The sequence below is a fragment of the Neolamprologus brichardi genome, chromosome 8 (genome assembly GCF_056152115.1).
Source record: "Neolamprologus brichardi isolate AB-2024 chromosome 8, ASM5615211v1, whole genome shotgun sequence".
Classification (NCBI taxonomy): Eukaryota; Metazoa; Chordata; class Actinopteri; order Cichliformes; family Cichlidae; genus Neolamprologus; species Neolamprologus brichardi.
This window is the reverse complement of record NC_142111.1, coordinates 8,716,253-8,733,598: the sequence shown is the minus strand read 5'-3', so window position 1 is coordinate 8,733,598 and position 17,346 is coordinate 8,716,253. Positions and strand designations below refer to the sequence as shown.

General features: G+C 38.6%; 3 protein-coding genes across 4 annotated transcripts in view; 2 read left to right on the top strand and 1 right to left on the bottom strand.

The window, feature by feature from the left end:
• The first annotated feature begins 1,270 nt into the window (after positions 1-1,270).
• ptges3l (prostaglandin E synthase 3 like) lies at positions 1,271-3,108 on the top strand. The gene is made up of 7 exons (XM_006800980.3): positions 1,271-1,431; positions 1,542-1,655; positions 1,768-1,834; positions 1,920-2,018; positions 2,430-2,519; positions 2,642-2,704; positions 2,879-3,108. The coding sequence occupies exons 1-7, from the start codon at positions 1,397-1,399 to the stop codon at positions 2,885-2,887; spliced, it is 477 nt and encodes a 158-aa protein (XP_006801043.1). The 5' UTR covers positions 1,271-1,396; the 3' UTR covers positions 2,888-3,108.
• A 619-nt stretch (positions 3,109-3,727) lies between these two features.
• On the top strand, positions 3,728-7,402 carry aarsd1 (alanyl-tRNA synthetase domain containing 1). Of its 2 annotated transcripts, XM_006800982.3 has the most exons (13): positions 3,728-3,851; positions 4,322-4,450; positions 4,601-4,760; positions 4,853-4,910; positions 5,081-5,237; positions 5,323-5,439; positions 5,525-5,655; positions 5,743-5,809; positions 5,992-6,080; positions 6,242-6,296; positions 6,377-6,471; positions 6,554-6,741; positions 7,012-7,402. In XM_006800982.3, the coding sequence occupies exons 1-12, from the start codon at positions 3,813-3,815 to the stop codon at positions 6,690-6,692; spliced, it is 1,236 nt and encodes a 411-aa protein (XP_006801045.1). In that variant the 5' UTR covers positions 3,728-3,812; the 3' UTR covers positions 6,693-6,741; positions 7,012-7,402. The 2 variants fall into 2 exon arrangements, with proteins under 2 accessions (XP_006801045.1, XP_006801044.1); XM_006800981.3 differs by lacking the exon at positions 7,012-7,402 and having other exon boundaries at positions 6,554-6,920.
• LOC102796799 (myoferlin-like) overlaps positions 6,736-17,346 on the bottom strand; it is a 27,667-nt gene continuing 17,056 nt past the window's right edge. Inside the window, exons 33-54 of the mRNA XM_006800985.3 lie at positions 17,159-17,340; positions 16,650-16,808; positions 16,201-16,299; positions 15,942-16,103; positions 15,051-15,216; positions 13,864-13,940; positions 11,905-11,916; positions 11,703-11,801; positions 11,443-11,571; positions 11,162-11,317; positions 10,984-11,075; positions 10,722-10,892; positions 10,471-10,619; positions 9,647-9,786; positions 9,471-9,559; positions 9,295-9,390; positions 9,000-9,141; positions 8,785-8,884; positions 8,516-8,706; positions 8,108-8,217; positions 7,868-8,015; positions 6,736-7,735 (exon numbers count right to left, since the gene is read on the bottom strand). Coding sequence (XP_006801048.1) covers positions 7,697-7,735; positions 7,868-8,015; positions 8,108-8,217; positions 8,516-8,706; positions 8,785-8,884; positions 9,000-9,141; positions 9,295-9,390; positions 9,471-9,559; positions 9,647-9,786; positions 10,471-10,619; positions 10,722-10,892; positions 10,984-11,075; positions 11,162-11,317; positions 11,443-11,571; positions 11,703-11,801; positions 11,905-11,916; positions 13,864-13,940; positions 15,051-15,216; positions 15,942-16,103; positions 16,201-16,299; positions 16,650-16,808; positions 17,159-17,340 — 2,708 coding nt within the window. The 3' untranslated portion in view covers positions 6,736-7,696. The remainder of the gene's footprint in view (positions 7,736-7,867; positions 8,016-8,107; positions 8,218-8,515; positions 8,707-8,784; positions 8,885-8,999; positions 9,142-9,294; positions 9,391-9,470; positions 9,560-9,646; positions 9,787-10,470; positions 10,620-10,721; positions 10,893-10,983; positions 11,076-11,161; positions 11,318-11,442; positions 11,572-11,702; positions 11,802-11,904; positions 11,917-13,863; positions 13,941-15,050; positions 15,217-15,941; positions 16,104-16,200; positions 16,300-16,649; positions 16,809-17,158; positions 17,341-17,346) is intronic.

Genomic DNA, 17,346 nt, shown 5'->3' with positions numbered 1-17,346 from the left:
TGATATATCTGTTACTTCAGCAGATCCATTTACTGTTGGCCTCAGAAAATGCTTTAGTGCTGTGGTGGCTATCAAGAAGTTATTCTTAAGGAAGAGTATCGACAGTCTTTATCCAAAGAAGAAGCCTTTAAAAACCCAGGAGAACTCACCCTGAAGATTACTTAAAGAAGTTACAAGATAGCTTAACTAGGAGAGTTCAGGCTGTGTTGGAGAATAAAGATGGTCATACCAAATATTGACTTTCAAACTTGTTAAAATTATCCAAGCTGCCTTTTAAACTTGTTAGATTTTTACTAACTCTGTTTTTGGCCTACCTATGTTTACACATGCTCCAGTCAGTTCCTGCACATAGTTCCAATTTCCTTACCAAAATATAAAGAAGGGGTGGTTCAAGACTTTTAAATTGAATCTATTAAATTTTGCTTTGTCGAATTTACTGATTTTACTGAGCTGTTTCACTTAGAAGAGCCACGTTATTGTATATTCATATTTTGTTTGGTTAACTTCAATTTGGTCATATCGTTATTATCATATATTGTATTTTATGAACATGTTTACTTATTGAGCCCTGTTATTTCATTTGAATTTATTTTCCCTTTTTTGTGCTTTTTTTTTTTTTTTTTTTACCTTATTGGGTTATTGTGTATTTGACACATACTTTATTAATATATTCTACTCTATTTAACCTTTTTTATATATATGTAGTTGATGTTCTGGCTGGTCTACCACGGGAATTTTTTAATTTGAAACTAAATCAAGTATTTTATCTTTACTGTATCTACCTTCCTATATCTACAGTTTACATTTACAATTCTACTCTTTAAAAAATATCAAGGTATAAATATTTAAGTAACTTAATTTTGTTGCATAAGATTTAAACTTAATGAAACACTGTCAAATGAAATTCACTTGATTATTCATTTAATTGTATGTTGGTAAATGATTCATAAATTCAGCAAAATCTATTTTAAAATTATCAATGTGTCCAGATTTTGTCCACAATTATTAAAGTTCCATTGCATCCCTCAGGCAATGTTGGTCAACAACCTCCCAAGTGTTGAAGTGGGTCCCATTAGGTAATTTTCTGTTTGGATTCTCCCTGCCCCCACCTCCATCCTCTTAAACAATCAATTAAAGGTGGCTGAACCACTTTGAGAACCCAGAAAATGCATCTGTTTTCCCGAGTGTTCCACAGTCAGGCTATAAAGGGCACGGAAGGGGCTGTGGCAGGCAAGTGTCCTAGCAGCTGATACCAGATGGTCTATATATAGCTTCTAGGGCCTGGCCGCTGCATCAGAGCACACTACTAACTCAGCTGGACACGTGTGAGTTAGCTTTCTCTTGGTAAAAAGGAATTGTATAGCAACTTCTCTTTTATTTAAAAGCAACAACAAGAATGAACAAACCTAAAATTGTCAGACCAGAGGAAAGGTAAGTGCTGCCAAACTCACTGAGCAATAAAGCATGTTTTTTTTCCTAAATCTTTCATTACGAAAAGGTTTCAGGTTTGATTCATAAGCAGTTTCTTGGTGTTTTAACAGCAAGCCAGCACATGCGCTGTGGTTTGACAGGAAGAAATACGTTACCATCAACTTCATGGTTCAGAAACCTAAAGATGTCCAAGTTGATATCCAGCCAGACAAACTGATTCTGTGGTGAGTTTTTAAAGACGTTCCCTCTCTTGAAGTCTGCGCCGGTCACATGTGATTCAGTGTAGAAAATGTCTAAAATGGTTTCTTTGACAACCCCATTGCCTCTCTGCAACAGCTGCAAAAACGAAACAGATGATGTGTACTACAACGAGCTGCACTTCTATGACAAAGTCCAGATCCACGTAAGCATCCGCATTATATTCTGTATTCTTCATTGTACAGAAAGCAGGCTGTTAAACGCTCCTTTAACTTGTCATCACTTGAAAGGACTCCAGAGAAAGGGTCTATGACCGCACCGTCAATGTCTTGCTAAGGAAGATGAAACCTGATTGTGCTTGGCCTCGTCTTCAGAAAGATCCAGCTAAGGTAAGCACACGTGTTTGTGTCTGTGTCCTTAAACCGATCAGTATCAAGGTATTCTATTCTTCTCATCTGGTATTTACTCAGGTTCATAAAAATAGCATGGCTCATGTTAAGACTGTTTTTATGAGGCTGAAGAATTTTTTTTACCAATGATACTTCCTCACTATACATTTACCAGTTTAGTAGTACACTTCAATCCCAAACCCTAAGTTGAAAAAGTCTTAGCTCACTGTTTCCATCTCATAAAAATGCATTATATAAGCAAAGAGAAGCTTTATATAAGTATTTATCTAAAGCTATTAATAGAGTGCCTGAGGATATTACAACTAACTAAGTAAGATGTTCTGTAATCCTTGCAACTTTATTTTTAGTAAATAATACCTAAAATGGTGCTGTTATGTCTTCATTCCATAGGCCAGTTGGATTTCAGTTGACTTTGATAACTGGAGGGACTGGGAAAACGAAGACGATGAGGGAAAGGAGGAATATGACCATTATGTGGATGTGAGTGAATTCAGTCTTCTTAGTAATAAGATCAGTCAAATTCCAATATTGCTTCTGATCCCAGTGCATGTAATATGCAATACCCTCCATTATTTTTTGTTTAAATGGCTTTCCTTTTACAGATGATCCGAGAGATGGCTAACAATGACAAAGGAGAAGCTCCAGATATGGGGGATCTTAGTGATGTAAGTGAAGTGTTCTCCATATAAGTGAGGAGTGTACAATGTAAAATTGGGAATTGCTTCTGCAATAGTCTATATTTAAGTATTCTACAATCAATGCAGACTGAAAATCTGTAACTTATATTGATCATTTGATTGTGGAGACTGACCATTCTTCCATTTTTTCCCTTTCAACAGTCTGACTGATACTTTATCCTCTCTGGTGAAGCCTGCTGTAAATGTATAGCTCAAGATACTGAGGACAACACTTTGTTTACTGAAAGCTGTATTATATGCTAAAAATGGATGTGCTATTGTCCAAAATGCTGTTTTTACATGTATGATGATATTTTATGTGAGATTATTTATTGCTCTGTAATTGTTTACTGTACACCGGCATGTGATTGATAATAAAAGTTTTATTAAACACAAAATTGCATTATGTTGCTTGAGGTAATAACACTGGCTGAATGAACTGGGGGATATAGAACATGATTGTGTCGGTAACTCCAGAAGATGGCAGTAACGTTGCAGTAAATTTAAAAGTCTCAATCAGTAGCCCAAATTTAGTTTACACTTGCAGTAATGCACTAAAAACACAGCCTCGCTTTTTATACGTAGTCATATTAGTTACCTGTTGCCGGTTAACATAACTAGTTGTAAAAAAAACTTTTCCAGCCTTTTGTTGCCATCGTCCAAACTTTTTTGAAATGCTGTCTAATTTGAAATTACCCGATTTTTTTCTTAAATCGGTACATTTCATCACTTTCAACGTTTGGTATGTTTTCTGCGTTCTACTGAGAATCATTTATGACTGTATCAGATTTTAAAAATCATTGCATTCTGGTTTTATTTACATTTTACAATTCGGGTTGTAGTTTATTCGATTTCATAGAGCATATCCTAGGTTTTTCTCTTTCTCCTGTTAAAAAAAGTGCATTTAAAAGACGATTAATAAATAGTGGTTTAATTAATCTTTCTCGCTTAAGTTAAAAAAGTTATGAAGCGAAAGTCGAAGTCATTAAGTTTGGGCTATTATGGTACCCGTCGGCGTCAGCTGACAGCTGTAGGCTTCACCTCCCCGTGCTCGTGCTACCGGCTGGCGCAGTTTTCCTTTCAAAAACAGGACAAAATGGCTTTTCAGTGTCAGCGAGACTGCTATATGAAAGAGGTGCGAAGCTTTTAAAAGCATGCGAAAAGACCTCCCGGAAATTTATCAGCAGTTCGGTGCAGAAGTGATTAGCATGTCTGCTAACTGATGCACCTGCTAGCTACCTTTGTAACCAGAGCAAGGGCTGGCAACTGATTTATAGCTCGTTTATATAGTCTACGAGTCGCACTTTTATCTTACATAACCTTAGATTTATTCAGTTTAACTTTGTTAGAGGTTGTAATTGTGTAATTTCCACACTCTATGTTTCAGAGTTAAGACTTAAAAAGAAGACTCTTTAAGTCTTCAGTCTTTGTACTTGCTGTCACATAAATTGTCCTTTAGAAAGCCAGACCTTTATAAAGTCTTGTAGGAGACTGAAATCTTGCACACACTTAAACAACTGCAGTCCTTTAAGAAGCATGTAATGTTTCTGGTTGTAAATTTTATATGACACGATTATTATCATTATTTCTCTGGTCCCCTTCCAGTTTGTTACCTCTGTAGTCTCCTGCTGCCCGGCGGAACTAAAACAAGAAGTAAATGGAAAGAAAGAAACTATTAGAGGATTCCACATCAAGCTACAAGATACCATCTTGTTTCCTGAGGGAGGTGGCCAGGTAAGCGTGTTCTTTTTCTTTTTCTTTCAAGCTCTTACTCCATTATTTAAATTTGTACGTCACATGTTCCTTCATTGCAAATGTTTATGCAAATGCAAGATGTACAATGTCACTTGCAAAATTTGCATGCTTTACGTTGTCCTCCTGCAGCCAGATGACCATGGATTCCTTGGAGATGTCCCAGTTTTGAGAGTGACGAGGCAGGGACCAGACGCCCTGCATTTTGTGGCCTCACCTCTGGAGGTGGGTCAGGAGGTTCAAGTGAAGGTAGACTGGGAAAGGAGATTTGATCATATGCAGCAGCACTCGGGTAATAATCACCACAGAGACAGGAAAAAACGCCATCGCGCATTTTATTTTACCTGTTGCCTAAGCAGTGATTGTTTTCTTCTTGACTCTTAGGTCAGCATTTGATTACAGCTTTGGCAGACACAATGTTTGGATACAAGACCACATCCTGGTACTTTACCATTGCATATGTTCTTTTCCATGTAGCCACTAAGCCTTGTAGGTTTACAGATTTTCTGGGTTTTTATCAATTCAATTCAATTCAATTTTATTTATATAGCGCCAAATCACAACAAATGTCGCCTCAAGGCGCTTATTTATTTTAAACGCTTTATTTATCAGGGAACTGGGTCGTCAAAGAAGCACCATTGAGCTGGACACTCCCTGTGTGAAACCTGGCCAGCTTCAGGAACTAGAAGAATGTGTAAATGAGAAGATCAGAGCTCACATTCCTGTCATGGTTCAGCTTCTCTCTATAGATGACCCAGCTGTGGAGAAGGTACAGATATTGCACTTACTGGTTGTAAAAGAGACCTGTTGCCCTGTGTTAAGTGTATTACACAATATGTATTTGTACAAATCAGGTGAGAAGTCGAGGGCTGCCAGAGGACCACGCAGGACCCATTCGGATCATTGATATAGAGGGCATAGATGCCAACATGTGCTGTGGAACCCACGTCTCCAACCTCGGTCACTTACAGGTACAACATTGACATTTTCACAATTATATTTAGTGTTTGTGACATTAACCGTTGTGTATCTAATTTCTTTGTATTCAAATTTAAGCTAATAAAGCTGCTGGGAACTGAGAAAGGAAAGAAAAACAAAACCAATCTAATTTTCCTGGCAGGAAAAAGGGTACTAAAGTATGCAGAGAAAAGCTTCAACACAGAGCGGTCACTGGTGTCACTTCTAAAGTAAGTTCTAAATCTGAATAGTCAAAATTTAACTTTGAATCATTCAGAAATTGGAAGTGAAAACTCCTTTTGGTTATTTTTCATCAGAACGGGACCAGATGAGCACGTTGAGGCAGTCGACAAGTTGCAGAAGTCTGTTAAGCTGCTACAGAAAGTAAGAACATTTTCTTTCTAGATTACTGTTTGACAGATTTGGTTAAAAAAAAGAAAAAAAGAAATGGTATGGTAATAATAAATTAATAATAGTAGAATTAGATTTTTTGACAGGATAAAAATGCTTCGGCTTAAGATATTGCATATAAGGCTCCTCAACTACTACAAAACTGTCTTTGGCAGACTAACCTGGGCCTGCTTCGTGATATGGCGGTTCTGATTGCTCAGAGCTTTAAGAATGATCCTCACAAAGACTTCTTCACCTTCCACAAGTAAGAGGTTCTGCTTAGAGATATCATTGCACACTGCACTAACCAGTTAACCATTTTTAAAAAAAAACCCTCAGAAATGATCCATTCTTTACAACATGGTGACATTTTGGCATCAAGGTGAGTATGTCAATAACAAAACGGTGTTCTTGTTCTTCTTGTAGAAAAGAGGGAGACAATGAGTTTATGAATATCATTGCCAATGAAATAAACACTGAGGTAAGATCATAATTTCACTGCTTTACTGCTAGGCATTACCACGTCAGTATATTTATTTTCAATCCCTACTCTGGTTATAGGAAACACTGGTTTTCCTGACTGTTGGAGAGGAAAAGGGACCTGGTTTGTTTCTGCTGGCTGGACCCAGTGAACTAGTCACTGAGATGGGACCACAGTAAGAGTTTTCATATTTATGTAGCTTCTACTGTTAAAATCTTAATGTAGGTTGGCACTGTATCTGTGTGTTTACTTTCCAGAGTGTTAGAATTGCTCCAAGGGAAGGGAGCAGGGAAGAACGGGCGATTCCAAGGCAAAGCCAACAGCCTGGGACGGAGAGGCGAGGTGGAGGCTTTACTGAAGCAGCGCTGCAATCAACGCAACTCACAGGAAGAATGATTTTTCATTAGAAAGAAATGTTTTATACTTCCAAAAGGGGAACATTAAGGTTGGCTTACATGGCTGTTTTATGCATCCATAATCTGGTAATCACTAAATGATGTGTTGGGTTACACGAGAATGAGAAAGTGACCATTTTGTGAAAATGTATATAATTCAACTTCTGGACAACATGTGCTGTACATATTTCAGTATTAAATGTAAAGTGCTGGCTTTATTCAGTCAAAATCCAAATTTTTGAACAATTTATTTTTCGAACCCGTCTTTAATTATCCAGGTAGGAAATCTCAGAAAGTTGTTTCTGTCTTTCTGGTTGTAGCATTTTCAGTGGGAGAAACGTTTCATCACTTGTTCAAGTGACTTCCAGCTGGACAATTGTCAAAGCTTGGAAGGTACCCAAAGAATGCTCCAGGCGATCCAGGAGGGGAAGAAAGGACAACTGCTGCCTTAGCAAAACATGTAGTGAGTCCTCAAGTGTGCGGAGTATCAGAACATCTAAGATACATTTTCTCAAAACACAGCATCTCTGTGGCTTTTAAAACCCAAAACACACTACGCCCTAAGGATCAGGTCTCCATTGCGAGATGAGAAAGATGGAAATTTCCACATTGCAATTTTTGAGCAGTCAAGTAATAAAAATACACTTTAAAGAAACTTTGAGCTATTAATTGTGATCCCATTTATATATAATGTCCACAAATATGGAAACATTTTAATAAAAAGAAATATTCATTTTAATAAAAGTGATCCCGAAATATCACCCAAACTGGGCTAATTGCAAACACCTTTTCCATACAGTGTCCTAAACAAAACCCTTTGCAAACTAGACTGTGATGGACTGTATTGTCACAGTTCTGTGGTGTAGAAAATGTGTTCATATGTTGAAATAGTGCAAATGTGCAAGCTCCCCTTCCCATTTGTTAAAAAAAACTAAAGTTAAAAAAAGGTACAAGTTGAGATAACAGTATCTGTGTGGAGTTCATTGCTCCTGGTGGTCCTTATTGCTAACTTAAGGGTTTCACGATCTTCATTGAGATGTAGTTCTGTAAAATGCAAGAAATAACAATCAATCACACATTGACAAGTTTCCTATAAGTACAAAGATGATAAGACTGAACAATTTTATAATATGAGAAAACTTTGTTGTCCAGTGGTTCGCTTTTGTCTGTCCTTACCGGTAAAGAATACAACAGGATGGCGATGAAGAGGACCACTATGATGAGGATGATAAGTCCAATAAAGACCCACTTGAACCTTCTCCACACAATGAACTTCATGGTCTTACATGGGTTGGTGAACCAGAAGAAGGATGTTTCTGGGCGACTAGTAGTTGACAGAAAATGTATTTAGTAGACATCATAGCCTGTATACCTTTCAAAATTCAGCCCAGCTAATCTTGTAAAGCAGGCTCTTACTTTGGAAGGTCCAGTTTTGGATTCATGTTGGGTTCATCCCGTCCTTTTCCTGCAGGTCGCTCATCTGCATCCACTTCACTCACAATCTCCAGTGTCATCTCCACTTTGCCCTGAAAACCCAACACAAACAATAGAGTGACAAGACAACAAGGACCTGCGACATTTTTGGAATACTTCAACTAAATTAAGACCAATTTATCTGACAATCTTCTGCAAGTAACACATTTCCAATTTAGGAATTTAGGACTAGTCAATAGAAAATAAAGTAGAAGTATAATGTTGTTGTCCAAAGCTCTTAATCTTTTCTCTTCATGGCACTTTGGGAATATTGTATTTTAACTCTACATTTCCAAATGTCTTGTGGTTCCATGTTATCAAATGAAAACTGAAGTTTCTATTCATACTTACACCCAGGACCTTCTTCCCATCTTGTTCAATAGAGCAAGGCCACCAGCCTCTGACTGACTGCTGAGCAAACAGAGACTTGTTCTGCTCTGCCTTGTGTGGACCTATTTCCACATTATCCATCATATCCAGAGAGCATTTCTCTGGGGTCTTCGCAGGAGCAACCAGCTTACGCAAATCCAGCTCCACAGTACCTGGGATCACAGCACATTGTACTCAGGTTTTCTAAAGGTTAGGCATAGACACACAGGTTGGACTTTAAAGTTTCTTACCAAGGTAATCATCCAGTGAGAATTTGTCATTATCCCAAATCTGAACAATCAGTTTGGGAGGAATCCGGAACTCTGTTTTATCAAGACTCCAAAAGTGTTCCTGTTATAAAAAAAGAGAAGAAGACATTAAAACAATACCTGTGTTATTTTTTTAAAATGGTATTAAAATAATCTTTGATCTACAGTATGATAAACCAACTGGCAACAAGCCTCACCTTCTTGGATACAAGGCAGAGTTGTTCAGCTGGCAGGTAGTCAAGCCCAAAGACGAATCGCCAGTTAAAGTTACCATCGCCATCCAGAGACCTGTAGTGGACATCAGTCTTCTGCTTGTCCTCCTCCATTCCTGGCATCCAGCTAGCACATAAACAAGCAGCATGAATAATCATCGGCCTTTGACCACAGTAACCCTCTAACACAAAGTGCTGCTACCTCCTAAAGGAAGATTTTGGAGAAAGTAAACAACAATAGATTTGGACAAACAAGGGCTTTGATGCAGAATTAACACACCCTTTCACATAGATGTCGCTCATGCGCTCTCCAGTGATACTGGTCTCATCCAGAGTCACATCTGTGGTGTTCCAGATGACAGCACGCAGGAAATACCTGAATATTTGAACACAGTCATTGTTAGCTCTCAGTGACATCCGCAGCGATGAAGTACTGAAGAGAAACACAGCACTTACTTCTTTGGTTTGCGTGGTGTGATGTCAAAGGGAGGCTCGGGGAGGCCTAAGCTTTTGGGAAAGACATCCACCCACATCTGAAGTTGTCCCTAAACCAATGCAACATATACATTTTACAAAAATAACTGAGCCTGAGTCATTGCAGCCAGAAACAGGTACAGTATGAGATGTCTAACCTGAGAGAGGTTGGGCTGGAAGGTGCTGTAAAGCGTCCTAGTTTCCACATGTTCAGGGACGAGACCCTGTGTTCTGAGCACGTGCAGACAGAGGCGTTCATAAGGTGGACCCAAGTGCTGATGAATTTCCTTGTTGCTCTCTTAATGTAGAAAAATAAATCGATCACTAGATTGGTATTAAAACAATCTAGTGTTATAGGGGCAAAACAGTTCAGTCACAACAATACTGTATTGTTGTTTCGACCTACGCATCTACTAATCAGAAGGTTGGTGGTTCGATGCCTGCCGTTGCATGCCAAAGTATTCTTGGGCAAGATGATGAACCCCGATTTCCTCCCAGTACATTCATCAGAGTGTGAAAGTTAGATACAAAGCCCTTACATGTAGAATAAAGTGCTTGTGTGAAAGTGTATGTGATTGGATGAATGAGACATGCTGTACAAAGCACTTTGGTAGCTGACTAATGTGCTGTATGATGATCAGTCCATTTATCATTTAAACAGTAAGAGATTCAAATGAACTGATTCATCTTCTTGAAATCTGAACATTGGAGACACATCTGAATTTCAAAACAATTCTGCTGCTTTAGCTGCATTCAAATAAATTTTGTTTAATTCCCTAAAACATATAGTATTAGATGTTTTAGGGAGTTAAACTATAACAATATGTAGCAATGTAAAATGTGCTAAAGACAAAACGTACTGTTAATCTTTGCCAAACAATGAGGGCATGTAGACAGGCATAATAGGGCTTAATTGTTGCTCATTTTTCAACACAAAACATCTAAATCACTCATTTATACTATTATACTTCTAACCCCTTACCAAACTGAGCCAGTGTGTATTCTTTTCCATTGAAGGTGAGTGAATTTCCATTATCTTCCGTCCTGGGCTTGGAAAGTCCTTTAAGACGAGCCAGATTCTCAAGAATCTGAGATGGCTTCAGCTGGTCCCGCCACTGGTTAATGCCAGAACTAGATGACAGGACAGTTGGAATTAATATTTCCTCAGCTCTGACTCCATGTTTTCCAAAAAATATTAAAAGGTTTCCCACTCAGGCACATCTGCTTCCTTACATGCAGTAGCTTTGAGGCAAGCCGCAGTATGAGTTATATCGAGACAGGAAGCGGTTCTCCAGGTCGATCACTGTCTCGCCGACCTTCTCGTCACGAGTAAGCAGATCATAGTCATAAACAGAGATCTTCAGGTCCTTGTCCTGGGGCAGGAAACACGTCATCTCAAACATCCTAAACAACAAAAAGGACAGTTATAGAAATCTTAAGATGTAATAAATTTTCTATTTATACCTGTTTGAATTCATTGACACATAAGGTTTACCTTCCAAACACAGGGTTGAGGGTGTTGGGTAAGTAGTGGTCTCTGTCATCGATCGTGTTTTTTCCCAGTGATATCTTTATGTATGGATCACACTGAGCAGAAAAGACAGGAAACGGTACTGACCGTACTATGTTTGACAAGATTTGTATTACTGTAGGTAATGCAGATTAACACTCACGCTGCCATTATTGTCTTTGGGCTGGAGGTCCATGCCCCGAACCACATAAATCCTAACCAGACACTCCTGAGGTCCGCTATCTGGGAGTTCTCTGAACTGACGCGGTGGAGGAGCTACACCTGGGTCATCTGGAAAGGGGTACACTTTGAACGAACCCTGCAGGTACAAGAGTAAACCCCACACTCAAACAAAGAAATCAAGTTCACTGTAGTCCCCCCTTGTAGTTAATTAATGTTTTTCTCTATCTCCAAATATTATTGCTCTAAATGATGTTAGACAACCTTAAACTCTCCAACCACAGTGGGATCATCATCGCCATTGTCATTCTTGCCTCGCTGGAGTTTGAAGGTGTCGCAGAAATCAGTAAGCCCTTTGAATTCTGGGACATCTTCCAGTTCGCAGTCATAGATCTGAAAATGAACACACTCACATTCAAGTTGTCTGTAACAACCAAAGAGGAGCGTACGTACTATTTGAAATACATAGACCAAGATGAATGATTAGTTTATGAGTGTTCTGTGAGGAAATGGAGCTGGCTTACTTTGAGGGTATCGTATCCTTTCTTGAGGTAAGGACCACATTTCTCCTGGTCTCCTAGCGAGACGTAGAATTTACTCCACCAATCAACTGTCTCTTTTTCCTAAAGATGGAATTGTCCTGCATTTTAATCTCACTGCATTTGGGAAAAGAAGTTGATTTGTCTGCTATTAAATCTTATTTCATCAACTACTAATAAGTCTTACCTTCTCAGCAACCTTTGGCGAATGAAGATGCACCAAAAAAAATAAATAAAAACAAGTCAAAAATATTTATATCAGTAAGAAAGAAAAGTAAGAAGACAAACATTAAATGGAACAAATACTGAAAAGACAGCAGAAAATCGAAATGCAAAGAAGAAAAAGTTGATAAAGTGCTTTCAGCCACAGTTTGATGACTGACAGTGATTCTGTGAAAGGGTGTAGCAATCAGCAACAACAATAAGCTTTTAACACAGCAGACATTTTGACATATCATACTGAGATCTATTCATTTCACTTAGTCTATACCCTAATATTCGACATTGCTGTTTTAATATCTTACTAAATAACTTACTGAATCAATGTTGATTTTATTTTTCATATATGCCCTTCATGCTATGCCAGTTTAAAATGTCTGCTGTGAAAAGGGTGCTAATAGCAGGTAGCGTGGCTCTGGTGATGAGGCCCATTGCCTGCCATGACTGACATCTGTTTTTAAAGAAATCAAAGGACTAAATTTTCACTTCTTTCATAGATTTCATAAGTTTCATTTGTGGTCAGAACAACAATGTATTTATTGGTCAACTAAAAAAAAAGACATTTTGGGAAATACAGTATTGTCTTGAGCCGCCCCTCATTTCTGCATATTTTACTTCCAAGCATAATTGTCTGCGCTGTGTCCTTAAAGAAATTTAAGGACAATGGACAAGTGGAATACAAAAAAAACTAAGTGCAATGCCTCTTCTAGTATCCGAAGCCTCATTAGAAATGGTCTCAATGTAAGGATGGCTGTCAAGAAGCCATTCTTAAGGAAGGGAAACAGGGAGAAAAGGCTGTGTTATGCCAAATTGTACAAGGGCGATTGGTCTGACAGAATGATGAATCCAAATTTGAAACATTTGGTTCAAATCTTTGTCACCACAAACAAGAGAGGTACAACAGTGGCTGTCTACAGCCACCTGTAAAACATGGTTTGGAGCTGCATTTAAGCCAGTCAGGTTGAGCATCCTGTCAAAACCGATGGAATTATAAATGCAGAAATGTAGCTTCTGATTTTGCTCCCATATAAAATAGCATGTGGAAAGCATTGAATCAGCAACAGCCTCATATATGAATGAGAGGTGGCTTTTGCACAGTACTGTACCTTTATTTTCTTGAGTCACAAGAGTTAGATGCAAACCGTCATTATGATTCCACACACGTCTATGTGCTAAATTTGAGTCTACTGCCACCACCCAGTTATCTCTGCATAAAGACTGCCGTTGTTAGTAGTAGTAGTATTTTTTACAGATTTAATACTGGCTACTGTTTGAACTGTTGAATGAATTAATAATAGCACTTAGACTTTACCCACGGACAATCCCAGACTAGCTTTTTCTACCTAATTTGAGTCTGAACTCGAGTACTAGCAGTAGCATCACATTTAGCATTTAGAGCAGTTTCAATTTTCAAACTCTATGCAGGAAAATATAGGAAAAATAAGGGTATTTCCCAAAGTATCAAACTTTCTTTAAGTAGGAAACTTGTAGGCAAGTTATTTTTGAGGTTTCAGTAGCAGCACTAGCTTCTAAGTTTAGATGCCTGAACATCTATGCTACAATCGATGCTACAATAACAATGTGCTCAATAAAATATGCCAGATAAAACTGCAGTTATTGTGGCAACTCCCCTGTAGATTCATGGCTTTGTGATAGGATTTTTGTTCAGCTTTCTTTAGCTCTGTGATTGTCAGCCATTCAGCATCATTGGAGCCCCGCCTTGTGAATTAGAAAGCCATAATAAGTAACCATACATACAAAATGGGAGGTAGGGGATGCCATTTTGTTGACAGCAGCTGACATGCTGTACATAAACTGTAAGCCAGAGTAATCAGAGTAAGTTTGTCAGATTTGACTTGATAGTCAAATTCTGCTCTTACGTGAACAGAGGAAACGTCTGAGTGTTAGGAAAGGTGGTGGGGCTTACCTGAGCTTCTAGCAGTGGCCTTGTCTCCTCCATGGTGATAGAGACATGTTTGTGAGGCGACGCCATCATCAGAGCCACTGTTAACATTGAGCAGTTACTTTTATCTCTGTGCATAAACTGTATCAAAGTTTGTACCTAGCGTTTCTCTATTAACATACTACAGGCTGTATAAACAACCCTAATTCAAAAAAGATGGGATGCCGGGAATAAAAAAAGGATAAATAAAGATTCAGAAATTTCATAAGCCCAATAAAAACATATCAAATGGATTAATTTAGGAAAGAAAATTACTTCCTTTTGAATTTGGTGGCAGCACTGTTCACCACTGTATAGCATCCCATCTTCTTTTAACAAACAGATTGTAAACATCTGGGAACTAAGGAGACCAGCTGCTGGACTTTTGGGAGGGGAATGTGGTCCCACTCTTGTCTGATGTTAGATTCTAGTTGATCAACAGTTCTCAGTCTTCTTGTGGAATTTTTCATTTCATGATGTGTCAAATGTTTTTAACGTCTGGACTGCAGGCAGGCCACATCCAGGCCCCAGATTCTTCTCCTAGGAATCCATGCTGTTGTTATACACAGGTTTTTGAACTTTTGAGTGCTTGCAACAAGCCAGACGGTTCCTCTTCTATGTAGTCTGGAGGATGTAGCGTTCATGCTTTGTCTAACCACAGAGCAGCTTTCCAATTTTCAGGCTTGCACACAGAGATTTCTCCATAATTTCAGAATCTTTTGGTGATATTATGTGCTGCAGATGATCAGATATTCAAATTCTTTGTAATTTTACATTTGTAGTTATAAGTTTTTACACACTGGTTAACATCTGCCCATCTTCTGAGAAGCTCTACCTCTATAAGATAGTACTACTTGCTTTTCCAGGCTTTTATTGCCCTTGTCTGAACTTTTGAGACAAGTTGCTGCCATCAAAAGTAATTTTTTTCTGAAAAACACTTGATAAGTTTTCTGTTTTCTTTTGTGAATAAAATATGGCTTGATGAGATTTTGAAATCATTGCATTATTTTTCTATTACGTGGTTGCACAGTGTCCCAACTTAAGTGCCTTAAACTTAAATTCTTTCTAATGGCCGTAGGGACCAATTCCTCTGGTCGCAAAGCAAAAGTTAACTGCTAGTTTTTCAACATGGCGTTCATTGCAGGTTGCTGCAGTCTATGATCTGCTCTTACTTTTAGATGACATTGCTCCTTCGGCGGTGACGACATATGGATCACATCTGAACTGCTCCAAAGAACTAATAGTGCACTGGCCTACCACGGGCTTCCTGCCAAATGGACGGTGGTCTATTACCTTCAGCACAATTGGAGGCGTGTACATCTCTTCCTTCGGAAGGAGCTGGATGGAGAGTATAGAGGAAATGGAAGAAATAATCAGGGTTTAAATCATAACGTATCAACTTCTTGAGAATAATAACTGAATCTTAAATTGAATGATTCGGATGTTGGTGGGGTTTTTTTAGACTTTTTCAGAGCAAGAGTAAAATTTCCTTTTTTTGACAGAGCATATAGTTGGTGCTTGATCGGGTGACCCCGTATCCTCCCTTAGTTACACTGCAAGAGGTCTAGGTTGCTACGGGCTTCCCATGATGCACTGATTTTCTTCTTCACTCACTGAGCGTTTATACACAACTCTGCATTTAATCATTATTTACTTTTAATCTCTGGCTCTCTGCCATAGTATGTCTTTGTTTTGTCTTCCTCACCTCACCCACGACACATAATAGCAGATGTGCCTGGTTCTGCCCTGGGTTTCTTCCTGTTAAAAGGTTTTCCCTCTCACGGTTGGAAAAGTGCTTACTAATAGCGGGTCTTCTTATTGTTGGGGTTTTCTCTGTTTTTTCTATTTTATTGTATGGTCTTTACATTATAATATAAAGTGTTTTGAGGCAACTGTTGTGCTTTCGGGCTATATAAACAAAACTAAACTGAAATGAATCGAAAAAAGTTTAAACGTACTCATTTCAAAATTAAAAGTTAATTTAGTTAAATTTTTCTTTTTTTCAGACACTTATTTTCCTAATTCTTATGCATAACATAGAGCTTGTGTAGTACTGCCATTACCACTTTGATGAAGAGGACAGAGCTTGGGAAGTTTGGAGTCTTCTTCATGTTCTTGATGACGGCTGACTCTACCCTCTGCCCCCCACATTCCACCACGAGGCTGGGTGACGATACTGCTGCCAGTTGGTATGGCTTCATGTTCCTCAGGCCCCATGCAAGAATCTGAAATCAAACATAGATTGGGGAGTTTTAATGAGGTCAAATTCCATGCGTGGCCATCACTTTAGAAGGGAAAGTTATATATAAGGCTGCATTTTACCTCCACAGCAGTCAGCTGCACCACAGGGCGAATGCCCTGAGGTACCATGTAGATGTTCTCTCTCTTTGGGGGAACTAGTGGAAGATCTGAGTCTCCTGACTACAGAGACAGAGGCATTCATTAGGCTTTATTTTCTTGTTATTTTTCCTACAAGATTACACTTGGTTCCATGGGAGTTATGAAGGAATGACGAAAACAACATTACACCTTACATTTCATATAAGAAATGTCAACAGTAATCACCAAAACTACATGGACATGATAAAAGGAGATGAAAAGATGAAGACATTGTTTAAGTTAAGGATTTATTACTCAGTATGTATGTATGACAGACTGCATGCGACAGAGGTAACACAGTTTTGAGGAAGTCTCACAGACCTGAAGGCCCAGAGAACAATTTTTAAAAAATGCTATAAAACAGACTATTGTCCACTACTTTCATTTCAAACCTTGTTTTTAAGAATGAGTTCAGCAGCCACAAGAGCCTCCCCGGCTACCTTCCCTTTCTGGATGATGGGATGCCACAACAGTTTTGGTGTCTGATCCATAGCAGAATTCAGTTTTACTATTGGGGTGCAAATACTGCGGCCCAGTATTTCGTCCTTCCCCTGAAACAGAAACTTCCAAGATTACCATACATATTCTGATATGTGTGCATAATTAAATAAACATGAGTTTTACAGAGGATGTTGTAAGAGTAACAGATGAATGGTGTATATTGCTTTAAAGACAATTAAAACTGTGTAAAGGAAGATGTCAAATGTTTTTTCTTATAACTTAAGCTGGAAAAGTAAAAAGTTTCACTGAAGTCAACTTCTGTGTGATTTCAAAATACAGTTTTACTGTAAGTATCTGCACAAAATCATCAATCAGGGATCTTACAACACTGTAAGCACTGAACAAACAGATTCATTGTGCAGAAGACTTCTCTATATACGGTCGATATCCCTCAGCGTACCACTTGGTCACTATCGTAGAACTCCAGGACAACATTGGGAGGGCGGTAAGCAATCTTCTGGGGGTCTCCGTAAATCTCTACATCATTAAAAATCAGAGTCTGGTCCCAGGTTGGGTTCAGAGTTGCTCTTAGCTTCTCTGTTGTCTTACTGACATGCAGGAAGGAGACATGTGCATATGGATCTGTGG

Excerpts from the sequence above, each read along its gene's own strand:
- aarsd1 (XM_006800982.3), top strand. The coding sequence starts at position 3,813 with ATGGCTTTTCAGTGTCAGCGAGACTGCTATATGAAAGAG. Across the intron at positions 3,852-4,321 it reads GAGACTGCTATATGAAAGAG|TTTGTTACCTCTGTAGTCTC; the intron begins GTGCGAAGCTTT and ends GTCCCCTTCCAG. Across the intron at positions 6,297-6,376 it reads CCAATGAAATAAACACTGAG|GAAACACTGGTTTTCCTGAC; the intron begins GTAAGATCATAA and ends CTCTGGTTATAG.
- ptges3l (XM_006800980.3), top strand. The coding sequence starts at position 1,397 with ATGAACAAACCTAAAATTGTCAGACCAGAGGAAAG. Across the intron at positions 1,656-1,767 it reads CCAGACAAACTGATTCTGTG|CTGCAAAAACGAAACAGATG; the intron begins GTGAGTTTTTAA and ends TCTCTGCAACAG. Across the intron at positions 1,835-1,919 it reads ATGACAAAGTCCAGATCCAC|GACTCCAGAGAAAGGGTCTA; the intron begins GTAAGCATCCGC and ends ATCACTTGAAAG.